The following is a 27,012-nucleotide window of genomic DNA, read 5'->3' on the forward strand; positions in this document are numbered from 1 at the left end:
GAAAAAAAAATTACATGCCAGCTTCGGCCTCGTCCAGGCCGGTCCATGAACATATTGTTTGACATTAAACTTATTGCCTAAAAAAAGCTGCTTTTTCGCTGCGCTTGAAACACTAACCATGGACTTCCAGGGTGGTGAAAGCCTCCACCTTGCCCTGTTTGTTAGATGCAGTACAGATGTATGTGCCTGAATCTTCATGGGTGACCTGAGGGACTGTCAGCACGTTGGCCTCCTGGAAACACTTTGACGGAAGCTCTTCCTCCATCTCAAAGAAATAAAGACACAGGATAAAGCCAATGACACGCGTTGAAGTCCTTACTTATCAAACAACGTTTGGTTTGGTTAGGCCAAACCCTTAATCTGAAGGAAATAGACAGATTCAGAACTAAGTTTGACCAAAAGTACAAAAAAACGAATGAGTGTGACTAAAAAAAAGATATATTTGATATATTGAAAGAAATTTTTAACACCGTTCACACAAAATAAATAAAGAAAACCTAGTTTACCTTTGACCACTTGATATTAGGAGCAGGGTATCCTGAAGCCACACAGGGCAAGACAGCATCTGACCCCACCGTCACCTCCTTCTTTTCTGGTAGAGTAGCAATTTGAGGGAGAGCTAAGCAAACAGGAGACAAGATTTTATTAATGTTAAATAATGAAACAAACACCCAGATTATCGGCAAGAAGATCCTATAGGCAACTTTAAAGCAACAAAACCTTTTTGATCAAAGAAAAGATGGTTTATTCAGTCTTTTCTATGAAGCTATCAAAACTGTTGCTATTATGAGTATTTTAATAACTAATATTCCCCTGTAGTAATCTAGGAATGTTAAAAAACTGTTTGAACTGCAGAAATTGCATGATCCGGAACCCTAAATCAATCATCTTTTCTGACTGAAAGAGAAGGAGAATTGTAGGAAATCCCCCCCAATAAATACTCACACTGCACATTGAGGACCACCTGGGACTGAACCGAGCCCACATTGTTGGTTGCCGTACAGCGATACTGGCCGGCATCAACTTCGGTCACCCGCTCGATCTTCAGCATGCCGCCCTTCACCACGATGTGGGCCGGCAGAGAGCCGTCCACTTTGCTCCATTTGATTGTCGGCTCCGGGTCACCAACGGCTTGACACTCAAACTCCACAGAAGTCCCAATCATTACTGTCTGCACTGAGGTTCGCACATTGATCATGACTTTTGGTAGAGCTGTGGGGGGAAAAAAGACGGAGAAAACATTTTATCCAATGGCATAGTAGCAACTGCCCTTGTGGGTGGAAACAGACTGTCTCGGGCAAAAAATGGGCAAATCTGTACGGGGCGTCCACTGTGTGACACGTGTTTGCAGCCTGACTGTAAGAAAGTAGGAAATTAGACAGTTTGTGTTGGGGCCCTACGGACTCTTATATAAATATATATATATATATATAAATCCCCTGCACACTCCATGAGTGTGGCATTTATGCACGTTTAGAAAGGGGTCCCCCTTACTAACGACTAGAGTGTTAAGTAAGGACACTTACGACACCATCATTCATATGTCACAAGTGCAGGCAACTTACATTATCCTTACAAATACTTCACGATAAACTTACCATTCCATTCTAATTACATTCCAAAGGTGGCCGCATGAGCCTCAAGAGTATTGCTGGACACACGTTTAAGATGCGGCTGCACCTGTTTACAATCGTCCATGGGCCTGGACAACCCAGAAACCTGCAGCATCCGTACGAGACAACGCCTGTTCTATTTTATGTGAATAAGGCATTATAGTTAATGTGTACTGTCAAGGATTCTGAATATTTTAAATCCTTTGTTTGGACTAGATTTATTGTAATCATGTAAAAACGACAAAGTTTTATGTTGACATTGTTCAAAGAGCGCATGATTTTATTTTGAAAGTGAGTTATGTCACAAAAAATTAACTTTTTTCAGTGAAAATTACAGAGCAGGCCTAATAATTTAAAAGTAGGATCGAACCAATTGAAAGTGGCCACCGTGTAAACATAATAAAGGTTGATTTGACTGTAATTTGGGTATATTTTGTTCTTTTCTTTCTATTCTTTTGGGGTCTTGCATTAGTTTATAGTGGTGTAATAACAATTTTCTGGAATAAACCATTTCAGAACATCAAGGAAGACTCAGTTTTATTTGACTGCCAGCTGCCAGCGTGTTTATTTATAGAAAAATGACAAAAACAAAAGTTTTCTGCGACCAGACTGTATATTTAACAGTCCTTTCCATAGTGTGCTGCCAGTGACTGATAAGGTGGAGTAACATACCTTGAATGGTCAGCCTGGCGGTGTCCTGAGCCTCACCATACACGCTACTCGCTCTACAAATGTAGACCCCTTCATTGCTCTGCTCCAGGTTCTCAATCCTGCACATGAATCACAAATCCCACAATGCAATGCTTACTTTTCCTTTCACATATTGTACAGTGCTTCTAATGCTGTGTATCAGCGGTCACCTGAGCACTCCATCCTTAATGTGGTGGTTTGGTGGCAAGGCCCCTCCTTCCTTGAGCCACCTAATCTTGGTCTCTACCCCACCTGCAGCTGAACAGGTGAACTCCACCGTGCCGCCCCGGGCTTTGACCTCAACCTGAGGGGATACACGCACCGCCAGCGGTGCTGCACCAAGAATCAAACAGAGACAGAAACTTTTTACTGAACTTTGATCTGGAAATTAGAATAAGCTGCATGTGCTGTTAGAACTTACATCTGACAGTGACTTTGACAAACGCTTCACTGCTGCCCACTTTGTTGCTGGCCACACACTTGTAGCTCCCAGCATCCTCAGCAGTTGCCAGGTTGATTTGTAGATCACCGCCATCAACCTCAGCTCGGGGAGGCAGCTGTCCATCCACTTTGGTCCAGACGAAGGTCAACGGAGGCGTGCCATGGGCGAGACACTGCAGCCGGATCACCTCCCCGACCCGTACAGCTACATCGTTCTGCGTGGAAGTGGTGTACGGAGGAGCTGGAAGGGAAAGAAATGAAACATGTTTTTTTTTTTTGAAGACTCAAAAGCAAACTTGTTGGATGGGGGAGTAGAAAGACTTACTCTCAACATCGAGCATGATGGTGGCTTCGCTGGTTCCCATGGTATTTCTGCCACTGCAGATGTATTCACCTGAGTCCTGCCGGCCAACGCTGGGCAGCTCCAGGCTACCGTTCACCAGCTTGTGCCTCCAAGGCAGAGGGGACCGCAGCTTGGACCACGACATCAATGGTGAGGGAAATCCTACAGAAACCGGTAGCTCCGGTCAATCCTGATTCCTAAAATACTACATTCACACAGGGCTCGGAAACGCACATTCAAGCGGCCACTTCAAATGAAAAGTCTATGTAAACGTGCAACTCTGGCTCCTGGAAAGCACATTGCATCCCCGGTGTGCATGACACTCACTCAGCACAATGCTTTTAACTTTATGACACACAAAGATACAAGTCTGCCATCATTACCTTGCACATTACAATGCAGTGTTACACTCTGTCCCTCCACCACCACCATGAATGGCTCAGGAGCTGTCACCATGGGTGCTGTTGGGACCAAAGGTCCACCCTGAACAATCACTTCCACATTGGTCTCAGAGAGTCCATTAGAGTTTTGAGCTGTGCACACATAAGTGCCGCTGTCCTCTGGACGTGCGACCAGAATCTGGAAGAAAATGGTCGGATTTCAGGCGAGGTTAATGCCAAACACGTTTTCTGCAACAGTCACTGGTGCTGCTTTAAGGAGTACCTGCAGGAGAGCATTAGATTCCATGGGCAGAGGACTTTTCAGCATGGTTTTGCGGTTGTTGTCCAACCTGTGCCACGAGACCGAAGGGTGAGGTTCCCCCCCTGCTTGACACTCCAGGGTAATAGGGTCTCCCACCCTGACCTGCACCGGTCCAACAGGGGTGACGGTGACCACAGGAGACACTGGAAACACACACTTATGCTGTGAATACCACAGTGCCACTAGAGGGAGCCCTTTCCTCAGAAAAATTGAACAGTGTGAGGCCGACCTTTGACAATCAAAGACACTATGGACTGGGTCACGCCAAACAGGTTGCTGGCTATGCAGCGGTAGGGTCCATAATTTTCACGACGGGCATTGGTGATGGTCAAAACGGAACCGTCAGGACTAACTTTGGCGTTGACTGCAGAGACAAGGAAAATATTAGACCTGCTGAAAAAGGAAAGAAGAACAGGTGAAGTCTGCAAAATAAAAACCCTGATGGAGCTGAGCTTGGATCCATTAGAGAGGCTAGTTCATAAAAATGGATTTGCTTTTCTATGTGCAGGTTTGTATGCAAAAAAGTGAATATGTGGATTTCTTTATTGGACTATGGTAGAACTGTAAACCTTTTGTATCAGATTCGATTGGAAAATGCAAATATCGGATTTTAGTGCAGAAAAAAGGTCTGAATGGTCTTAGATGGACGTTACTCTGTGTGTGGTCAGCTGTTACCAGGCAATGGCTGATTGTTGGCCATCTTCCACTCCAGTTTGACCGGCTCGGCTCCACCGTACACCTTGCACCTGAAGCTGGTGGATTTCCCCTCTTCCACTGCGGCACTGTGCGGTTCAATGGCAATAATGGGGCTCTGCAAGCCTGCAGCAGAAACCATTATGAACTGAGCAATCTTCCTTAATTTGGATGGTGTCACTCTCCATGACAGATCTGTTTGGCCACGAGCCATTACAGTAAACCCGAGGATGAGATCATGGGGCGGTCAAGAGGAAATTTAATCTGAGGTCACCCATGATTACTCATGAGTGGTTTGTGAACAAAACAGCTCCCTGATCTAATTTCTAACACACTCCTGCCAACGGGTTGAAAATATTGCAACTTAGTAACCTCGAGTATGCTAGGGGGACATCTGAAACTAAGAGAAAGGTCAGATGAACTCTTACATTTAGTGTTTGGCCTAAAGGTCTGTGGGAAAAAAGATGAAACACACAAATCAGCCTCACAAAGCATCCTTACGTGAAGAAGGTGAGGTAACAGACACAGAGACAGAGGCCTGATGGAAATGAGAATTCCCAGGGCTTCCCTCCACCCGACAAATATACTCTCCAGAGTCTTCTGCGCTGGCGGACAGAATACGCAATTGACTTCCAATGACCTGCAAGGAGAAAAAAAGGATCATTAAAACTATGTATTGCCTACTTTTCACATCAAAAAATGAGTTAAATGGATTGGCAGACTAAAAAGGAAGGTAACATTGCATTTACGAAAAGAATCAAACTTTTACAGATGTACTCCTATAGAAGCACATCTGTGTCTTTTTTTTATTTGTCTGAAAATATAGTTTTTATTTTTGGCGGAATTTCATGCAAAACAGCTCAAAACTTCTCTGCATCACATTTACTTCTTTCTTTATAAAAGACTAGTTTGGTGAAAGCGGGGCTTCTATGAGGAGTTCCAAGCGTACTGCTCACTGTCAATGCCAACCAACAGCTTATTTAATCTAAACAGCTAATCTGCCAACAGCTACCGGTAATCTTGAAGATTCTGCCGACGCCTCCCCATCGCCCGGTGGCAGTTGTATGTGTGACCGCTTGCTTTACCTGTTGCCAAGCAGTATCTGGTGGGTGAATTGTTGCCACAATCTGAAGGACCCTTAAGACCCCTTAGGATGGGTGGGATTATAAAAATGCACTTCTTACCACTCTCTTTCAAGCAAGTCATCAAACACAGTTTCACAAACTCAATATTTAATGAATTCAAAGCGTCATGTACTGTGTGTATTAGAGCTAAAATGGCTATTTATGAATAAAGGTAATTATAATGGCATTCTTTACAAGTACATAGATATGTGTGCATTTCTGTATCGTCCTTAACTTTTTGTTACTATCCAATTAATTCATGACTTAAATTATTTGTCTTCCTTAGTTTTTGGTTTGAAATAAATCAATTCCAATTTTAATGGCATTATGCAGGTCTGTTAAGTTTTATCATGAAAGAATCACCAGAGTATTTAAGTCAAAAGACCATTATTTTGAAAGCCTTGTCAACTGTTTAGGCTCTTAAATAAAACAGCTTTAGTTTAGCACCGTTTAATGGTCAGAAGGTGTTTTGATAATTACCTGGGAACGATGAGGAGTAAAGAAAAAAGCTGCTTTTCAATTTAAAAATAGATCATTGGGCTTTGATTTTCCAAAGATGTTTCCCATAATGAGTGCACTAAGCACTGATGCATCAGTGAGAAAACAATGTTTTGGTCGCTTCGCTGTTAACTCAGACTAATGAAGTGATGGTGATTGTTTGGTTTAAACATGTTTTTTTCACCTCATCTTAAAAAAGTTCAAGCCAAAAAAGGATATTTCAGGATTTATGAATAAATTTTCCCCTTTGAGACTGCGGCATTTAAACTTGCTTTTATGTTAAGTGACAAGTTTAAAAAATGAACTTGTCCTTCTATTAGTATGGCATATTTATCTTAAAGTACTGCTGTCTCAAGGCCAAAAGAGCGTCAATATTTCACTTCAGGTCTCAAGCCTTGAGTTGTTATATTTATTTATTTTTGAGTCATAAATTTCAATTGGACATAATTTTGTTTATATCCAAAATGGAAAGGGATAATGCCATTGTCACATCTTTCCCTTATGGGTGTGATATGAGCTTCCTCTGGGCAAAAAATGGGCAAAAATGTTTGGGGCATGCAGGGGGCCGACAGGAAATATCAAATAGGTAGATCTTACGTCGCTACGTGGAGCAAAAAAGTTAGAGCACATTTTTTGTTCTACGGGCAAGAAGCTGCAGACAGGTCATAGCGAACACCAATACAGCACCTAAAGGTGAGTAAGGGTGTAGTAGCCATACTGTAGGTACGTAGTACAGATTTTTACCTTTTCAACCCACCTGAACCCTGCGCACTGTGTAAGGGGTCTGTCAGCGCTGTTTATGTGATGAGTGCGTGTTCCTTGCACGCCGTCTAACTGTTCTAGTTTTGTATGCTAGACAATCAGAGTATAGCTTTTGTTGGCTTCCTACGGGCACTAGCGTATCACCTGTGCATCCCGTCCATGCACCATTCAATCAGTAAGGACGCGGGCAGAGGTATCCAGTTCTGGCCTCGAAGGTCGGTGTCCTGCATCTTTTCCAACCAACCTGTCATTCAAGCTCCTTATTGGCTAAACATATCTGATCCAACTACTCAACAGCAGATAAGGCAGGGTTTCTGGAAAATTAGCAGGCCTGGATTTGGACATTTGGACATTGGACATTTGGACTAACGTGTGACATAAGGACATCGTACGACAGCATCCCCCGTATGTCATACGTGTGTGTAATTTACATTATCCTTACAAATACTTCCTTACAAATACCACATGTATGAAAATCGTACGCTCAATTTTTATGACGTCCTTAAAAGTGTCCACACGGAACTGCAAGACCCACTTGCACTCTGCTTAAGATGTGGCTGCTCCTCTCTACGGCCCACAACAGGGCCTTAGCAACCCAAAAAAACGCAGCACCCATACATTGAATGCATGTAACTAAAGCTTTAGGATGTGTGGAAATAAAATACCTGTAGAAAACAAGCCCCTGATAAAAGGCTGGGATTACCTTGTGGTTGGCAGAGAGGCCTCCGCTCACTTTAGTCCAGGTGACCCTTGGAGGAGGATTGCCAGGAGCAAGGCAGTTCAGGTCCAGACTCTGGCCTTCTTGAACATCGGCTATGGAAGGCTGAATGGAAACAGCTACGGAGCTATGGTCTGCTGCTGCAACACAAAACAAACACCGATACATCTTAGTAATTTAAAAGCTACAATGACCCCTTTAAACAGAGGAAAGTAAGGGTTTTGTAATCTAAAAAACTAATATGTCATTCCTATAAGGTTATAAAGTTGGCCATAGTTTGAAAAATGATATGGTCAAAACTATTCTAATGGCAGAAATGATATAGCAACGATCCAACAACCCTGCTTACCCTTGAGCACATTGACTCGAACGGGAGCGGTATTTGAGCCAACGCTGTTGTGGCCCACGCACATATAAGTCCCCGAGTCAGAAATCTTGATGTCAGGGATCAACAGAGTGCCGATGTCTGTGCGGTCCGTCCGAGCCTGAGGGGGACGGGACGATTAGTCAGAGGATTCCATAAAATTCTTTTCACCATTGATCTGCCACGATAAAGTGCATCGTCTCACTTACTGTACCTACCTCTGTAAAACAACACACACAAAAATACAGGGCTGACATACTGAAATAGGTGGCTAAAAGCACAAAACCTTTAAGACAAGACAGGTGGTGTTACTGAAACTGTGTTCGTTTCACCGTGATTGCAGTGACGTGATCAAAGAATCTGCAGTGTGACGTCAGGCTTTCCACAATGATGATTGACTTTGTTAATGAATCAAAATAAGTGAATTGACAACAACAAGATTGGTGAGACTATTCTAAAAGGATGGATGACAAAATTAGCACTGTTAGGACAGATTATCTAGGACAGGGGTGGGCACTGAGGGCGTGTTTTCCAACATATACGGCTCTGGCCTTTTCTATGGTTGGTAATCAGCTACTAGTAGGGCAAGGATTTGTGGAAAACATGCAGACACACCAGCCTTTGAGGCCTGGAATTGCCCACCGCTGGTCTAGGATAAGGTAATTGGAGTCAGAGGTTACACAGGGTGCATTATGAAAATCTTGTGTCCTGGTGTCAAGAACAAAGACCTCAATCAATGCTATGTCGATTTTCTGGATCATGAATGGCAGCATGGGTGTAAATAAGCATTTATTGGTTTGGAAACCATTCAGGGTGGGAGGAGGATCCAGGGATGGATTATTACATTGGTAAAGGGGTGGGGGGTACAGGGCCATCCACAGACAAAGCTGCTTAGATGCGGCCCGCTCAACCATGAGGGATGTTAGACTGCGCCGTGGCTGAGGCGAGTTTAGTGTCTGACGCCGCTGACGGGCTTTTAAAGCAAGCTGTTTGCCAGAGCACACAGAATTTCTGCGTGGCTGCATGGCAGAAACCCCCACCCCTGGGAAAGGCTGACACCAGCGGTGATTCTCTGAGGCAGAACTAAACTAACCCTGAAGCCCCCATTGAGCCAAGGAGACATCAGACAAAAAAACAAAAATAGAAAAGCCAGGTGTTTCGATGCATGTTTGAAACACCTACAGGTCACTGTGTTGCTAAAACACTCAGTGGAATGATGGAGCTCCTCTGGAATATGACAATGGCATGATGTGGACAGCACGAGACACCAAACTATGAAACACTGTAACATAGGAAGAAATATACTACATGCCAGATCCAGGTGGTCGGATTTACCACAAGTGCCAATAACTTTCTATGGTCTGACTACAAAAATGTATGAAGTGCGATTTAAAGGACACGTTGGATCATGCACTTAGTGGACAGTGATTGAGGACGAGGTCAGTAGCGGACGATGGATGTAAGCTACGAGACAGGACAGACAGACAGCAGACAGATGGACAGACCTGCAGCTCCTCAATACGTCTCTGTAACACATCGAGACTGTTGCTTTTAAACTGATGGAAACCGTGAGAGGGAATGGCCTGAACAAACGGCAGAACAGGCAGGGTATAAAAAAAAGGAGGGAGGAGACAAACAGAAGGGAAGGAGAATAAAGGTCAATACTCTTAAACAGTCTGATCAAACACTATGGACTGTGGACATCCTAAAAGAATGTATAGCTCAATTTCCCAGACTGAAGTCATCCTTCAAGGACAATAAGAAATGTCTCACCTGTGGAGGGATTTGTCCGTCCGCTTTTGTCCAGGAGAGCTTTGGAGTGGGTGACCCTGATGCCCTGCAGTACAACCTTAAGGTGTCACCCTCAAGGACTTCAACATTTTGGTGATTGACTTGGACTTGGGGTTGGGTGCCAATGCCAATGGGATTGGATCCTATCCGGGAAATGTACTATAATTATTCATTGTCATGAAAAACTAAACCGTTTTTGCTGTCTCGTCAATGACATTCACAAAGCTAAAGCTACGTACACACCAGACCTGTTATGCACGTTCAAGACCGCAATGAATGTGGGTTCTTGAATGCGCTTTCAGCATATGGTGTTCACACTGGACTGTCGCTATCTGATACTGGTGCATGGTGATTATCACCAACAACATAGTGCTGAATGTGAAAGCAATGCAAATCTCATTAATCTTGCTCCAGGATTTCTTTTTTTCAGCTGTCTTTCAACACATGAAAGACTTGGTGTTATATAATTCCAGCCAGGCACAAACAATTTTTAATTTCTCCTGTATGATCATTTTTCAAAAGTGATTGCCATCCATTCGTCACTACCAAATTTGCGTCCTTCATTGGTCAAACTTCAACTGATTTAACTTTCAACGTGTGTTCATTGGCTGGGCGCCCCAAAACTGACATAAAAATGTGTTGAGTTTTGAACGTAGAAGCCCAATACATGCATATACACACGTTTATATGGACCTGTCATTGGAAGTAGTCGGTGGAATGCGCATTGCTGTGGCTGGTGTGAACATAGCATGACACTTTAAAGACCTGGATTGCCATCTCTATTTCAGCTCATCCACAGCATCTTAATTGGAGTCAAGTCCCTTACATCTACCTATTCATGCATCCATAAGATCGATTGATCAACTGTCCACCTTTTCCAGCTTTCAGAAGAACCTGGAGGCATTCCCATGTCTATCTATAGGCCCCGTTGCTGTGATGTCACATGCAAGCCATTGTTCACAATTTTGGGGGGTCAAGTAAACTGACACCGGACAGGTAAAAACAGCAACTTTGGTGTAGAGAATTAGCCACCAAATTTCATCATGATACACATGTGTTGCTGTTGGTTGTAACAACAGAAAAACTCCCTATTCATGCATCTAATTTGAACAATTTCCAATGGATAATAATAGAAATCAAGTGGGAAGGGGGAATGCCTATCCCTTGTGCTATCTTGTGGGATCAAAATGACCCCCCCCCTTACATTGACATGTTATCCCTACCAGGACAAAGGTGGATGAAGGTGGAGAGGATTTTATGTAATCCATGGATGCCAGTGAAGATCACATATCATTGAAGAAAAAAGGTTCAGCGCACTGTCTAGTGGGGTCCAGATGACCCCACTCCCAACGTTAAAGTGCCTTAGATAGCACAAGGGTTAAAGATCTGAAGAGACTCTGCCATGGACATTTTGTGTCAGGTAAGCCTAAGTTTACGGTTTTTATTTGTCTAAAAAGTAATACATATTAAGATATGGGTACCGTTTTGGGTACCAATGCCAATCTGTTACTTTTGAAACGGTGCTGGTACTTAACCAGAGCTGGAACCAGTACTTTTTTGTTTTTAACAGTGATTGAGTAATGGAAAAAAATATCAACCTTTTAAAAAACATTCAAATGTGAGGAAGCAAATGTGGTTCCTGCAGAGTGTGAATGCCTGAGCTGTTTGTTTCTGTCAGTCTCCGTTATCCTCAGCATGTGGATGATAAATTATTCTTGGTATATTGCTACTCATTGAATGTAATTGTAATATGAATGTTTTTTTTGTATTTGTCAATATAAAAAAATACATTTTCATAACATGTAACCCAGCATGATTTAAATTGATCAGATTTGATCAACTTAAATCTGCACGGAATAATATTCCCACATAACCCACATTCCCAGTCATGGAGCATACTTCGGACAAAGATGGACGCCTGTGATGTGTGCTCCCCGTAAGTGTTTAGGGCCTTGCAGCTGTACTGTCCCTCATCAGCCAGATCCACAGCATTGAAGGTCAGCACGCCGCCTCGCACCACAGCTCTGGGACTCAATCTGCCCCCGGGACCTCCTGTAACAGCCACATTCACAGCAGCATGCATGTTACCATGTGGTACCAGGCATCAAAACTAAGTGTTTTCTTCTTATACATTTTTTTGGGGAAAGTAGCAGCTTCTGAACTATTGGCTGTACACTGGAACTGGAATAAGTGACCCCTGCCCCCTTGCTTTCCAAACAGGAAGAACCCGCCGGTACCAAAAAATCCGAAGCCCCATGGACGTCTATAAAGAAATAAATGGCTATTACTCAGTCATTCTATTTATTAAAATAACAATTTTTGCTCTACTGCGTCTTTTTAAGACGTTTTTGCAAATCCTAATTTTCATGATATTTTCCTGTTGCGCAAGTTATTCAAGTTATAATCGGACTAATCAGATGCCTCAATAAAGGCAGGTGGCCTCACATCGAACGGCTGAAGCATTTTACTGACAGATTATCTTGGGCTCAATCTAAGTGGAAGGAGTGTGGCCTTCTCACATGCTCACTCCTGATTGGATAGAGTGGTTGCCACAGAAATGTGGACTCAGCCCAACTCAAACCAGTCACTGCTTACTGAGGATGTCTGGATGGCAACTGAATTTACTTTATTTGGTTGGAACCGGAAGCAAGACATTCTCTATGGTTGATGTCTCACTCACTCAGTCCAGTCGTCTATATACAGTCAATGCTCAGGCATCACCATCACCCTGACTAAAAAAAAATCATACCGATCCATTCGATGGCTGGGGTTGGGATTCCAGTCGCAGTGCAGCGCAGCTCTGCTCGCTGGCCCTGCAGGACGTTCAGGACTGTGGGAGTGACGATGGCCACAGGCTGGGCCCCCTCTGCAGCTACAAAAGTGAACACAATAGTCAAACGGAGCTCCAGCATGAAGACATAACAAGGTAACGGAAGCACAGTGATGCAGACTGGTTTCAGAATGGAAGTGAAGTGGATTATGAAACCTCCTCAGAAGTCTACAGTCACTGTTTTTATAGAGAAAGCCTTTGAGTGTCAGAAGACCGTGAGAGTTTGACCCCCCTTTGAACCCAAGCCTGTACCTTTAGTAGTGACAAAACTGTGTGAAATGAACCATGAAAAACCACTGCGTATGCATCAGCCTGGCACACTGCTAGATTACGTATTTCAAAAGCTAAAGGGTCAACGAAGGGTCTCTTTCTGTGACGAAGGAGGAGTATGGAACTACCCATCAGGGCGGAAAACCTCTGGGAATGTTACAGCCTGTTTCCCCATTGACACCCACACTAAAGGGTAGGGTGAGGATCCATCATCTTCTGTGGTTACAACACGAAAAGCAGCTAAAATGACTATAACGGTGAGTAAGATGTTAGGTGAGTTAAAAGTTTCCACTCATGATGACAGCTTTGTTTTCTGTGGCTTTGAGGTTTCACAGATTTTATGACATCAAGGGATGTGAAGAGAATGTCATCTGTGCCTTAGGATATGACTCCAAACAGCCACAGTGAATCAATATTTCCCTTTCATTTAAGATAAATCCACAGATGAGGTCAAATATCCTCATGTGTTAAGTTTTTCTTTTGTTTTCCAAGTCGGATGAAGAGTCAGTCCAGGATGAAGACGATGAAAGTTGGTGAATGCGCTCCATTGTTCTTGACAATGAACCCAGCAGATGTTGATGCCTTTCATTGTAAATCGGTGAGGAGGCGTGGAAGCATGATCATACTGAGCTCCAGGGCCCACATTCTTTCCAGTTGGGATCAAACCAACTTTCCCACTCACCTTCTGTACTCTTCTGCACAAATGAAGCTAAAAAGTCTCTACTTGAAACAATCAAATGGCTTTTCTCTATCATATTTCAAAATATCAATCTAGTGTTGGATCCACATGTGAAAAAGTGTTTTTCTTCTTTTCCTGAGAAATAGTGACACTGTTGTAATAAGGATGTCTTAAGCACAGTTATGACGTTTGAAGCCCCGGGCACATATAACTACCATGACAGCATGTTTCCTTAAAAGAGACAAAACAGTGGAAAGACAAATATGAAAAAGATGAAGTGATATCTCTTTTTGAATGTGGAGATTTTGTCTAACATAGGATTTAAATATAGTTAATGAACAGCTTTGAAGTCCCAAGTCCCAATATTTGACACATGATCAAAGTATTGAGTAACTTCTTTGAGTAGCATCATGTTTGGTAGAACCATTAGGCTTTTGTCTCACTTGGCTGTGACAGCTCACGATAAATTTGGTTTAAGTATCCCAAAGCCTGACCTTTCCAACATATCTGAACAGCTTTATTCATCTCGCCACAGTGAAAGAGAACTTTGTCTTTAACCCATTTTAAACTGTTCTTAATTTGGTTTTTTGGTGAGTCACTGCAGTAAATGTGGAAAAAAAATTGTGAAAAAGGGGTGCATTGTGAAACTAACTGGAGACTAAATTGAGACATAAATGAGAAAATTACTTTAACTGTGTGAGCAAGTGTGCAAACGTGAGGTTGACATTAGCCCAATTTTCATACAGAAGTTCTTGGAATATGAATGTACTAAAATTAATTTTGCTTCTAACTAAACATTTCCTAAATTCTTTTTAAGGAAGTTTCCAAATCGTCTTAAAACATGATGACGATTTAATAAGTGTGAGTAATGTCAGAGAAATTTTGGTGACTAATCAAGTTTAATCGTGCACTGTAAAAACACAATATTTCACCAAGAGTTTTTTGTCTAATTTCTAGTTTAAATATCCCATTATACTTATTTATAAGGCAAAATTATTTTAATAGCAACTTTTCAGTCAGATGTGACAACTTGTTTAAAGACAATAAATCTTGAATATCTTGTTAAATCATTTTATCTTATATTTATTTTAAAGAATATCTGCAACAAAACAAGTTTTTAACTTTATAAAATACTTTTAAGCAGAAGGTATATTTGTGAGCTGAGTGGTCTACTTTTAAGAAACAGACTTGCTTGATTTAAAGGAACTGGAAAGTTCTTTTTGTCTCCTGAATTACATTTTTTTTAAGATGATTAAGGTCTAGTAATAAGGTGGACTTTTCTGGCGTTTGAAATAGAATATATTAAAGAAAAACGTGTGTGAAAATAACAAAACACACTTCTTTTAAGACTTTCCAATAACCAGATCAATAAGTTTGCTTTTAGCTAATTTTAAGATTTAATCTTGTCTTAAGCTACGTACACACTGGGCATGTGTGGTGTGTACAAGAACGCGCTGAACGTGGATTTTTGAACGCCCTTTTAGCATATGATGTTGACACTGGACTGTCGCTACCCAATAATAGCGCATGTATTCACAGTTGGAAGCGGTTTGGTGTGAAATGTTGAAGGAGGGAAAATCTCGTTATTCTTGCTTTGGTAAGCAGAACTGGCACTGCGGGATGAACCGATGGCTTTTTCTTTCACAGCTTTATTCCAATTTATAATGGAATCCTTGACTGGTCAAACTTAAACTGGTCTAAATTTCAGTGTGCATTCAATGGCCATGCGTTATGTACGCAGAGCCCTAAAACGGACTTCATAGGTGCCTACACACCAGGCACATTCAAGTGAACGCTCATTACACCGGACAAGCAAGCAGCGGCAGGGAGGGACGCCTTCTTCTTGTGATTTTTGTTGTTTTCCTGCACATGTCCACCACCTACAGAGGGGTGCATATCTTTCTCCAGGATTTTGTGTCTCAGGATTTCATGTCTTGCAACTGGTTGCACTGCGTTGGATGAATGCTCCTTTTGTACTTAGAGCTAGCAAATGAACTTAAAAACTTGTGTAGTGACAAGCGTTCTGAACGCAGACACCTGGAATTCTGGTGTACGCGAGTTTACATAGACTTTTCATTGAAAGTGGCCACTTAACCCTTGTGCAATCCAAGGCACTTTAACATTGGGAGTTGGGTCATCTAGACCCACTAGACAGTGCGCTGAAACTTTTTTCTTCAATGATTTGTGATCTTCACTGGTGTCCATGGATTACATGAAATCTTTCCAACTTTATCCACCTTTGTCCTGGTTGGGATTAAACGTCAATGTAAGGGTGGGGTCATCTGGACCCCATAAGATAGCACGAGGGTTAAACGAGAGCCTGTGTGAACCTATCTTAAAACTTGCATAGTCACGTGTGAATGCCCGAGCTTGAAACGGGTTTATAGACTTTTTATTGGAAGCAATCGCTCAAATGCACGGCCCAGTGTAAACGTAGCATTAAGGGCAGGACATCACAACTTATTTTAACATCTTGTATCCATTTTTTTGCACCTCTTTTTAGGACATTTTTTTCTACTGAGATGGTTTAGACACATGATATTTCAGTGTATCCTATATGTGAGCATTCACCAGGACTTTTGTTCTATTACTTTATTTTCTTGAAATCCAGTGTTGTGAGCTGTTCGACCGCTGTGAGACTGAAGCCCAACACTGACAAAGACCTTCAAAGAAGATGAAAAGTAAACTCAACATTCACAAGGAGAAGCCTGGAAGAACGAACATGCACTTTTTTCCTGCAGTGATGGACCCCAAAGAATCCCAAGAGTCAGGTTGGAAGCCATAATGCTCAGGTTCAATCTCAGAAGCTTTGATTTTAAATCAATCCTACACAAAATCCACCAAATTCAAGAGCTTCTTTTTATTTAAGGTTCATGTACTCTATATTTGGAAACTCTGGCTTGGTTGATTGTACATGGGCATTACTAGGCCACCAGTGCCTCCATGCTGCAGAAGATGAGTGCATATAGAATGAAGAGAGGAAGAGGAGGATCCAACCAGGGAGCTTTGGCGGGGAGGAAACCATGCAGACTTACGCAGTCCGTGTCCTTCAAACATTTCATAGGCTGTGTAAAACATCTGAGTCTGTGAGACCTCTGCAGATGAAGGGAGGAAGGGAGGGGTACAGGTAAACTGACAGGCCAGACTTTGATTGTTACAGCAGTTTACCGTTACCACCCTCTGAGATCACATTGTTCTCTGCCAAGACTGCCATTGTTTTACACCGGGTTATTCAAAAAACCACCACAAGTACCACTAAAAACCACCACAGTATGTCCAACTGAAAGTTTACATACAGTTTAGAAAAAAAAGATACATTTCTTCTTAAACCAAAAAATTTACTTTGGCTTTTACATTTAAGAAGCCTATGACAGGTCAGGATCTTAATGATAGTACGGTACAAATAGTTTTACTTCTGCTAAACGTTCTCTGCAAATCCTTCAGCACTACAAAACTTTCATCTTTTTGTCTTTTAACGTTTTAGCATGCACGACAGACCTAAACCGTTTTTTATCGTACCATCTACTTTCTAAAGAGCAGCAGTCCCACAACATGATGCTCCCCCCTCCATACACTGCAGTTGAAATTGGTTTTCCGCTTTGAAAGCTTTAATTTTTGCTCTCTGAATTTAATTCGACACCAATCGAGTTCAATTGGTTTGAACAGACCATAAAATGTGCATTTAAACTTGAAATCTGCCTGTCGCTGTTTCCAGTGACACCTAGGTAATGGCATGCCATAACTCTTCGACCGTTTACGTTTAACAACGTAAATCCGCTGATATTGTGGCGGAGAAAAGCAGCTTTGCGCCAGTTAGCACATCGGTGCAAAGCCGATATAAAAAGCAGTTTTTCTCTATGAGACAAACAGCTGACTAACATTGGTTGTGAAAGCTCTTCACTACTGTAAACTGTTGCATATTAGTGCAAAGCAGTCATTTTTCTGCTTCAGAATCCACTGGAATTGCGTCAGTTGCGTAAATAGTTGAAGAGTCACGGTAGTCGAAAGACACTGGAGCAAAAATCTCCAGTTTTGAACGGGTAAAACTGTGAATGGGGACCAACTTACTGGTGTAAAACTTCACCTATTAAATGTTTACTCACTAGAATTATAAAATGTCAGTTTTTAAATGTGCTTCAATCCGGAAGTCAAAAGGTTGCCTTGAGGACCTACAGCAGCAACTCTCTTAACTCTAGCTTGGAAACTTAATGGTTCTCCAAAACGTTTTTTTTTTCCTGTAGTTGTCAAAGTTTAGTTAAATGTGTCAGGTATTTGTCGGGGTAATTTGACTTGAAAAGGTTAATTGAAAAGACGTTTTTCTGCTCATCAATGAAGCTTCTTCAGTTCCAACTGCCAATTGGTAAAACAGATGTAAAGGACTACCGGTATTTTAGGTTTAATGACAGTGCCCTTTTATGATGGTTACGCCAATGTATGTTTTGACCTTCAAACATCTAAGAACTGTATGAAAAGGGTTTGTAAAGGTCAACAATTATCCTCCCACAATGCTGTGCAAGGAGGCTCTCAGTTTGAAGGTGTGTCTTCATTTGACTCAAAATATGTTAATTGGCTTATAAGCAGCTTTTTATATAATTACATATATAATTATAACTTTTTTTGTAATTATATAAAAGTTACATACGTTATGTGCAAACAAAATCATCTGACACCAAAAAAAGCAGAAAAAGTTCCCATAGTCTTCTGATATCAAAGAAGAAAAATGCCATCATAACTGATAAAAACATAGTTTTTCCCCAAATTTAGTTGGAATAGTTTCATTTTTTTCCAAACTGTATATACATTTTCAGTTTTTTTGTTGTTATTGCTCTCAACGTTTTCATGCATTCAACTTCTATACTAACCGAATACATATTTATGCAGACAGCAAATGCATGGAAGACTGACTTGAATGCATTTTATTGATAATAAATATGATACAAACAAATGTCTGTAAAAGGGCATTAAAGGTTTGGAACAGACTGTAACTTGCGTTGCTTTGAATGTTAACAATAAATGCACAAAACAAGCAAAACTGTTAGAAATGTGCAGCAATACAAGGAGAAATGGAAATACTTTATGCAGTGGAACTATAGAGTACATGCAGGTTAATAGCAGGAGGATAAATTAAACACATAAAATACCAATGTTTTTTCTGACTAAAGACAACAAAAATGCAGATATACAGCTTGTGGTTTTGCTGAGTCATTAACCTTTTTGAGTTTTGTAACAAATCCAAAGAGCATTCACTTGAGAGTTTGCGAAATGTCTCGAAGTTCTCAGTTTCCTTTTGTTACCTGCTGATTCCTGCTGTTGTGTCCCTGGAAGTTATTCCAAAAGTAGTCTCAAACACATCTCAAAATCCCCAAACTGCATTAAAACAGTTGTGAATAGAAAAGTGAAAGAAATCTCAAAACCGTTTGGGGATGGTTGATGATATAAAGAAGTTGGACGGCTTCTTTGGTCCGGATCGAGCGCAGATTTAATTTTTCCTACTTGATTTGATTTGGTTTGTTTTCTCAATAAACCTTTTGCCTAAAATGTGTGAATCGAAGCATATTTGTGACGACCACTGCACAGATGGCCACATGCCATAAGGAAAGGGCAACATAATTTCAGACAAACTATCATGGAGGTCTTTCCTGATTTAATTGTTGGAAAAGTTATCATCTTGATACACTTACAAATTCTTAAAAAACATCTGTTTAAGTAGTTTTGCTATAATAAAATGGTAAAGAAAGGTTGCTAGTCGTGTCCTGTTTATTGCCCTTGACCCCACTATGGTTACTTTTTAGTTCTAAAGGGTTGGTGAAGTTTAGAGTTAGGCCAAGTGGGGCCCATTCCCATTTACCCCATAACCAAACCGTACCAGAGTCTGTTTGGAGGCTGAAGGAGACCACCTCCCAGATGGATCTCAGTCTGTTTGTTTGGTCTGAACATGAGCAAATTCACACCTGCATAATTGGTCTAGACCAGTGGGGGGCCAACTTTTTTAAACGTGAGCCACATATTGTTCTAAAATTTGACAGAAGGGCAGGACCAGGAGCAAATCAGTGGCGTGTTTTGGTAATTCACCTCATTAGAAAAAGGAAAACCATAGAATCTGGACTAAAAAAACATGCTTCAATTTTGATTGAAAAGAAATGTATACAGAACTTTTTTTGGTTTTATTTCAAAACTGTGGCTTTTATTTCTCATTTTAGTCCCAATTGCACCAATACAGTAGGTTGATGTCCTTCAGGGAGAAAAAAAAACTTTTTTCTCCCTTTTCTATGCTGCATTCATGTGGTGTTGGAATAATCGAAAAAATGACTGTCTCACTTGGAATACACACACCAACGTTAGAAAAACAACAAAATCTTCCTAGACCACAGAAATGCAGATTTATTTTCTGCACCTAAACAAGGGTCTATATATTTGTAGTGCACCATGGGAACACACCAGAAAATCCATAAATGAGGATTATCAGTCTAATTTATTCCAGTGTGGCGGGCCAGATTAAGTAGTTTGAGGGGCCGCATTTGGCCCATAGGCGGTAGTTCGCCCACCCTTGTTCTAGACTAATGAGCAAATTCTGTTCTGTTTTACCCCAAACCAAATGAGGTTGGTGTGAACAAAGCCACAGATAAGAGACAAAAACAAGGATAACAGGGTGGCCATGTTTAGATGAATGAAAAAAACATCGGGCAACTTTGCCCAGAATGTAACAGCAACGCCAATTTAATAATAAAAACTAATGTGCAAATAATATGCCCTAAAATGCTCTAAAATTTGGGCCAAGTTGGCAACAAATAAAGCTAAATTATGACTAACTGGTAAAAAAAAAACAATCCAACAGCGGATTTTGCCAAGATTTTTACCAGAAGGGTTTCCAACACCACTACAGTACAGATTAAAGAGTATTTCAGAGCTGAATTTAATACAGAAATTTGTCTTTTTTATTATTTTTTATTTAAAACAGTCGCCACTGGTGCATTCATCCTGTGTTCAGATAGTTCCTAATTTAGTTTCTGTCAGACAGAAAGTTATGGAAGACAACTTTATTTAAGACTGGTGGTTACAAATCTTAATTTGACAGGAAAGGTTTGACATTTACAAATGTTCCTTCTGACATGCAACTTTTAACTCAAACCATTCATATTCTTACTTTTTTACTAAAAAAAAAATGTATAGTGGACAGTAAGATCCCTTACCTTAGCTAATTTTATAACAAAAAATATGCATATTAAATGGTAAATTACTTTTGCAACTAAGGTTCCAAAATGACCTTTAGGTGACTTCACCAGCCAAAATTCTAAAGTGTTGGTTTTATAAGTAGCAGTTTCTATGTTTGAAAAAGATGCAAGAACTCTGGGGCAGGTTGGCCAACCACAAAACTAAACGGAGAGTTTTGAGACTAAGAACTTAATTTTTCTGGTACATGTCCTGCACTGGAGTGACCTCCACGGCACAACTTTATAGCAAAATCAAACTTTTTCTTGCAAAATGAACATATTTAGAATGAGCCAACCGGCTACAATTTACTATCACTGAATGTGAAAAAAATACTTGAGGCACATTTTCAGTTAAATGAATTTTTTTCTTCTTGTTTCATTAATTTGCAGTGAGATGCAATCCCAATCCAGGTCTCTGAGCCCACATCCATTTAAATACAAATACCTTTTGTGTCATGTTTTTAATCATCTTTTATTCCCCCACAAAATACTTTCACAGTAGAGATAAATACATCATATCATAATGTGTACATGTCAGTAGTTATAGAAACAGATCTTTTAATCTTACAGCCAGTTAAAGGGAGAACATAAAAATAGGGAAGAAAAAGGTCTTAAACACACCTGTAACTGTTTTAAGTGTAAGTTTTCTCATAAATGTAAACACATTCACTAACTCTTAAAAAAAAAGAAAAAACAATTTCAAAATAATCGTAAGAAATGTAGAAATTAAATGAAGTGTAAATAAAAACATGAATACAGCTGAAGTTGATTTAAAAACGAAGAATGTATGTCTTTTTTGTAAATCTGAAATATTTATCCATTTAATGATAAAACATGCACATTTCTAGACAATATATCAATAAAGAAATGATGTAGTATTTTTATTAAAGTTGTAGAGTGAGTTTTATACCAGTTTGTTTCGCTGCGAGCACCGCTTTCTCATAAACATTCATCATGGGGATGATGTGAGGTGCAACGCAGTAAGTTTACTTCTAAAAGGATCTTTGCACCCAATGATTGGGCTTTTTTTTTCTACTTTGGATGCAGACGCACTGAAGTCCTCTTGTTCTCCTTCCAGTCACATTGTCAAGGCACCCCCCCCCCATCACAGCTCAGGCAGAAAAAGTTCAAGACAAACCCCAGAATCCAGCACCTTGCTTGTAAAACCTTTGGTAGCTTTTATGCAAAAGTTTACCACGGATAAAGAAGCAAATCCAACCACCACCAATTAACTGAAGGCATGTGGGAAAAACAAACCTGCGCCCTAGTTTAAGCAAAGCGTCATTGAGAAAGCCGCGGCTCCAAATGATTTGACCTCTAAGAAGCTGAATCAAAACTGCACACCGGGATCCCCTGGAGGTTTAATGTTTTGTAAAAAAAATTTGAGCTAAACTGTTATTATTAGATCCACAAGCTGTATTTCTTGATGTACCATTTAGAAAAATCCAATCACAGCGACAAACAAGGCGGAAAGCAGCAGGAAGCTGGATCACAACAATAAGGACGTGTTTGCTGTCAGAGAGCAGAGGATGAAGACTTGCAAGCTTAATGTGCTGTTAGCCCAGAGCGCAGAGTTGAAATCACACACAGTAAAGCAGTTAAACAGAGAAACATGCATCATTCCAAGCTGAGGTGAGGCGGGAAGGTGGGGAACTTCGCCAGCCAGAGGCGGCGTGGGAGCAGGAGGGGAGTGCCGTGCCGAGGATCACAAACCTGGCACATAGAGGATGGCGCTGCCCTCGTCCATGTCAAACATGTTGGAGCCCGTGCAAATGTAGACGCCCGCGTCCGCGGGCTGCACGTTCTGGATGGTCAGGATGCCGTTGAAGTCCATGGCCCGGTTGGGGAGCTTTCGGTTACCTTCTCGGGTCCACACCAGGGTGTAGGCTGGTGACTGTTAAGGACACAAGTTACTGCTCTGCAGCTTTAGACATAAAACAGCGGGAGTAAAAAAACAACACACGTGGGACTGATTGAGTGTGTGGGCATCACTGGGATGCACCAAAACAGCATAAATATAGAGTTGAAGTATGGTTTGAATAATGGTTTAATTTGGAGAGTTTTGCAGCATTTTTAGTCTAACCTTCTCATTTTAAAACTGAGACAGTGGCGGCTGCTAAGGGGATGACTGGTCAGTCTATCAGCCTCTGGTGCTGGTTTTCCAGGTTTTAGGCTCTGAGATGTGTGAGGAGCTGATGGTAGCCTCCCCCGCTCAATGACAAAATAAGAAATGATCCAAGATTCAAGACTCTCTCAGTTGCCAATTTTTAGTGACACAGGCCGCCATGTTGGAGCCAGACGACGTCAGTGAGCAGTGATTGGTCTGAATCAATCCAGGACTAGGTTTCTGTGGCAACCAGTCTCACCAATCAGAAGTGAGCTTGTTGGAAAGCCACATCCCTACCTCTTAAGGCTTGGGAGAATCTTTCAAATGTTTTGAACATTTGACGCAAGACCACCTACTTTTATTGAGGCATCTGATTGGTCAGTTTATAACTTGAAAGAACAAATATCATGAAAACAATTTGGATTAGCAAGAACATGTTAAAAAAAGGTAGATGTATATGAGAACTAGAACAAGTGACCCCTTCCCCTCACGTTCTAATCAGGAAGTTCCCGCTGGTTTTCAAGAAGCAAAAATCCCATAGCATTTTATAAAGAAATACACAGCTTTTACTCATTCATTCTCTTTGTCAGAATAATCATTCTTGCTCTGATACCTTTTAAAACCTAATAGTTTTTCCTATTGTGCAAGTTATTCAAGATATAAACTGACCAATAACATGCCTCGATAGAAGTACTCCCTACAATTGTCGTCTGGCTCCAATATGGTGGTGTCCATATCGTGAAAAAATGGCGACTGAATTGACATTCATTTTGTTGGAGCTGGAAGTTAGCCATTTTCTATAGGTGACCTCACACTCACTCGGTCCAGTTCTCTTATTCAGTCAATGGTTTTGACTGGAACCAATCTAGAAATGCTGGTCCGGTTCTTACCTTGCTCCTTGCAGTGCAGATAAAGCTGACAGTCGAACCGACCCGGACCGTCTGGGTTTTAGGCTCCTCAACCGTGACCTCGATAGGTTTAGATGGCCCACCTGGTGAAACGTAGCAATGTCAGAAAACACAGTGACAGAAAAAGAAGGCACAAATTGTTAAACCCACAAACCGGTGACAAAAATCTCAGCCCGGCTTCTGTTGGTGCTGCGCAGGTCCCTGCAGGTGCAGATGTAAACGCCTGCGTCAGAGGGCTGGACGGAGGGGAAGTGTAGCTCCGCTCCTGCAAGAAACACCCTCTGAACACCTTTTCTTTGATTGATTGCCAGAACAGCGAAGACAGTTCAGCAGCCGTACCTTCCTTGCGCCTTTCAGTGCTGCTGGAGATGGGCCGTCCGTCCTCTCTAGACCAGTGGAAGTGGTGCGGAGGAGATCCAGACACCTGGCAGCGCAGAGTCACTGAGCTGCCTTGGGAAGTTCGGAACCTCTCCGGATAAACTTTCACAATCAGAGCGGCCGCGGCTGGAAATGTCATCAAGTGTTCACTTCCCGTGTGTGACAACAGGAATATCTCTTAATTCTCCCGCACATTTTTTACCGCTGAAACCTTACCGTCATGTGGGCGACACCTTACTCTGTTCTGAGGGTTTCCTACGTATCCGGGAGCACATCTGAGACGAGAATAGTGTTTGGTCAAGCTTGATGACTGTCTACTTCAGTGTTTTTCAACCAGTGTGCCGCGGCACACTAGTGTGCCGTGGGAGATGGTCAAGTGTGCCGTGGAAAATTGCCCTCATTAACTGATCTAAAAACATTTCCCATCTCCAGGAAATCAGCTCTTTGTTCATCCAAACAGGTCCTGATAAAACACTGAGTAGTTAGGAATATAAACGATCATAAAATACTTTTTTCTTTGTGTTTATTTGATTCTATTAAAGACATTTTGATAAGAATGACGGTAACGCGAAATAGCTGCAGCTATAACTGTGTAAAGAAAAGTCCCGCAGCTTTTACTGTCTCCACGACTCCACCAATCATTCTTGAAGGCTTAATCACATGTCATCAGTCTGACCAATCAGAAGTGGTTAAAGTCTCCACTTCCTTGTTCCAATTTAGCTCATAACTCACTCAGTTCCAACAAAAACACCAGCTAAAGCTCGTCTTTAGCGGTGTAGCTTTCCACAGAATCCGGTATCAGTCCGTGGAACAAGTGAACAAAACCATGAAGCTCAGAGATGCGAGTCTTTCTGCCGTTTTCTCGCAGTTTTCACACTACATCTCCCATGATGCATTGGCTTAAAGGGACAGCGTACAATGAGTCGTCCTTCTTACACGTCTTGAAAACACAACGAACATACAGTTTGTATGTAACTTAACTTGTATTACATCTTTTAGAAAAACATCTGCAACTTCCTGCTTTTTCTGCCACAATTATCACAAAAATGCACGTCAGATTGCCGGGGGGGGGGGGGGCTGTAGATCAAAACAGACTATGAGTTTCTGCTTTTTTTTTTTTTTTTTTGGGATGCTGGTGTGCCGCGGGATTTTTGTCAAGGTTAAAGTGTGCCGTGGCTCAAAAAAGGTTGAAAAACACTGGTCTACTTGGTTGCCGCTGTAACATATTTGCTCCTGAAACTAGCTCAATGAACTCTTAAAAGTGCATTCTTTACATCAGTTGTAGTATTAATTTTATGAAATAAAAGCAGAAAGAGCTACTTTACCGTTCACAGTACTGGCCGGTGTAGCCGGGCTGGCAAGCTGTGCAGCGGTAGCCTGCGTTGCCGAGGCTCTCACAGGTGGGGGAGAACCTGAAATATGAGACGGTATCAAAGAACAGCTGCTGAAAAATGTTTTTATCGACATATTCAGCAAAAATCTACTTAAAAATGTTTTTTTTTATTAAAAAATACTGATGGAAACCGAATATAATGCAGAGGAAAGATTCAGCAGGTAGCAACAAAAAGATTTTTTTTTGATCAAAATGTCAAAGAAAAGACCCCCTTTCGCCCAGTAACCGGGATATGATCCTGCAACCATGTGACGACAAAAGGGATAGAGTTTAGAAAATACATATATGGATGGATGGATGGATGGATGGATGGGTGGGTGGATGGATGGGTGGGTGGATGGATGCCAAACGAATATTGATCATCGATTCTATTTTGCAGTTTTTCTTTGTTCATAGAGGAAGACTCCAATGACTTTGCCCCTTTCAGGTCCGTCAAGAAGAGTATTGAGAACACAAACAAAGGAGAAAAGCTTGAAGTTTATAATAAATTGGATCTAGAAAAGAAAAACAATGAAATAAGAAAACAAATCAGAAGTGCAGAAATCAGAAGACACGCTTCTGTAAACAGAGGAGGTGGACACAGTCATCCAGGGCTAAAACAGCAAGAGGTATGTGAGTGCTCAGTATGTGTGTAAGGGCTTACTGATACTCTGGGTCAGTGTGAGGGCAAGCACACAGCTGGCAGTCAGCCGGAGTACCAACAGTTGGATCGCCGAAGAAGCCGGGGGCGCAAAGCTCGCAGAACTCGCCCTGAGTGTTATGGGAGCAGCTCTGAAAGAAGACGCACACTGCATTAACAGAGGGGTCGGTCGGCGTCCATCGCATTCTGGTCCTGTGCTCCATACCGTGCAGATGCCAGTCTCGGGGTGGCAGGAATCAGAGTGTCCGTTGCACTCGCAGAGCTCGCAGTGACCCAGATATAAGCCTGTTCCGGTGCGTGTGTACCCAGGAGCACAGTCCTTTAAAAAGCACATGTGAGTTTATGCAGCTATAACATTTATATTGAAGCTTTACTGTACACATTGAAAGTTGTCTTAGACACTTAATCAGACTCTTTTAGTATGACCAGTCTCTGTTCAAAACCATAAACCACTGTAGTTATTATTGATGCTCGTTTTTAATTGGAAAGAGACGTGCACAGATGAAGCGAGTGTCTCTGCCTCCGTAGGGCAAAAATACAAAAAACGAATGAAAAAATATAGTACAGTGAGACTATAGCAGAGGTAGTACAAGCAAGCAAGCAATAAAACATTGATACAATTTTGGAAAAAAATAATTTATAAAGAAACATTTATTTAGAAACTTTATTCTAACTAATCTTAATGTTACATTTATATTCCAAAAGAAAAAACAAGATTTGTTCGAAAAAGATTTTTGCACAAATCTAGTAGTGACCAGTGGCTAGCTAGCTCAAGGAGATGTCATAATAACGGCACTAGCTTTAGTGATGGTAGGATTTTTGTTGTAGCTTGAGCTGCTGTCATGCTTTGTGTAAAG

General features: G+C 41.4%; 1 protein-coding gene across 12 annotated transcripts in view; it reads right to left on the minus strand.

Moving 5' to 3' along the window:
* The window catches only part of hspg2 (heparan sulfate proteoglycan 2), a 130,604-nt gene that overhangs the window by 16,295 nt on the left and 87,297 nt on the right, over positions 1-27,012 (minus strand). For 10 of the 12 annotated variants that reach the window (XM_023956854.1, XM_023956853.1, XM_023956859.1 and 7 more), the window contains 27 exons: positions 26,361-26,474; positions 26,159-26,286; positions 25,448-25,534; positions 24,339-24,397; positions 24,084-24,248; positions 23,899-24,009; positions 23,727-23,827; positions 22,443-22,623; positions 16,554-16,613; positions 12,489-12,611; positions 11,639-11,791; positions 9,722-9,882; positions 9,454-9,531; positions 7,934-8,069; positions 7,570-7,724; positions 4,984-5,122; positions 4,465-4,608; positions 4,019-4,153; positions 3,751-3,932; positions 3,471-3,666; positions 3,070-3,249; positions 2,725-2,985; positions 2,474-2,636; positions 2,286-2,383; positions 946-1,212; positions 507-619; positions 118-265 (listed from right to left, as the gene is read on the minus strand). In XM_023956854.1, the coding sequence (XP_023812622.1) occupies positions 118-265; positions 507-619; positions 946-1,212; positions 2,286-2,383; positions 2,474-2,636; positions 2,725-2,985; positions 3,070-3,249; positions 3,471-3,666; positions 3,751-3,932; positions 4,019-4,153; positions 4,465-4,608; positions 4,984-5,122; positions 7,570-7,724; positions 7,934-8,069; positions 9,454-9,531; positions 9,722-9,882; positions 11,639-11,791; positions 12,489-12,611; positions 16,554-16,613; positions 22,443-22,623; positions 23,727-23,827; positions 23,899-24,009; positions 24,084-24,248; positions 24,339-24,397; positions 25,448-25,534; positions 26,159-26,286; positions 26,361-26,474 (3,838 nt within the window). The remainder of the gene's footprint in view (positions 1-117; positions 266-506; positions 620-945; positions 1,213-2,285; positions 2,384-2,473; positions 2,637-2,724; positions 2,986-3,069; positions 3,250-3,470; positions 3,667-3,750; positions 3,933-4,018; positions 4,154-4,464; positions 4,609-4,983; positions 5,123-7,569; positions 7,725-7,933; positions 8,070-9,453; positions 9,532-9,721; positions 9,883-11,638; positions 11,792-12,488; positions 12,612-16,553; positions 16,614-22,442; positions 22,624-23,726; positions 23,828-23,898; positions 24,010-24,083; positions 24,249-24,338; positions 24,398-25,447; positions 25,535-26,158; positions 26,287-26,360; positions 26,475-27,012) is intronic. The other 2 variants (XM_023956857.1, XM_023956858.1) reach the window with 2 other exon arrangements.

This window comes from Oryzias latipes, chromosome 7 (assembly GCF_002234675.1).
Source record: "Oryzias latipes chromosome 7, ASM223467v1".
NCBI lineage: Eukaryota > Metazoa > Chordata > Actinopteri > Beloniformes > Adrianichthyidae > Oryzias > Oryzias latipes.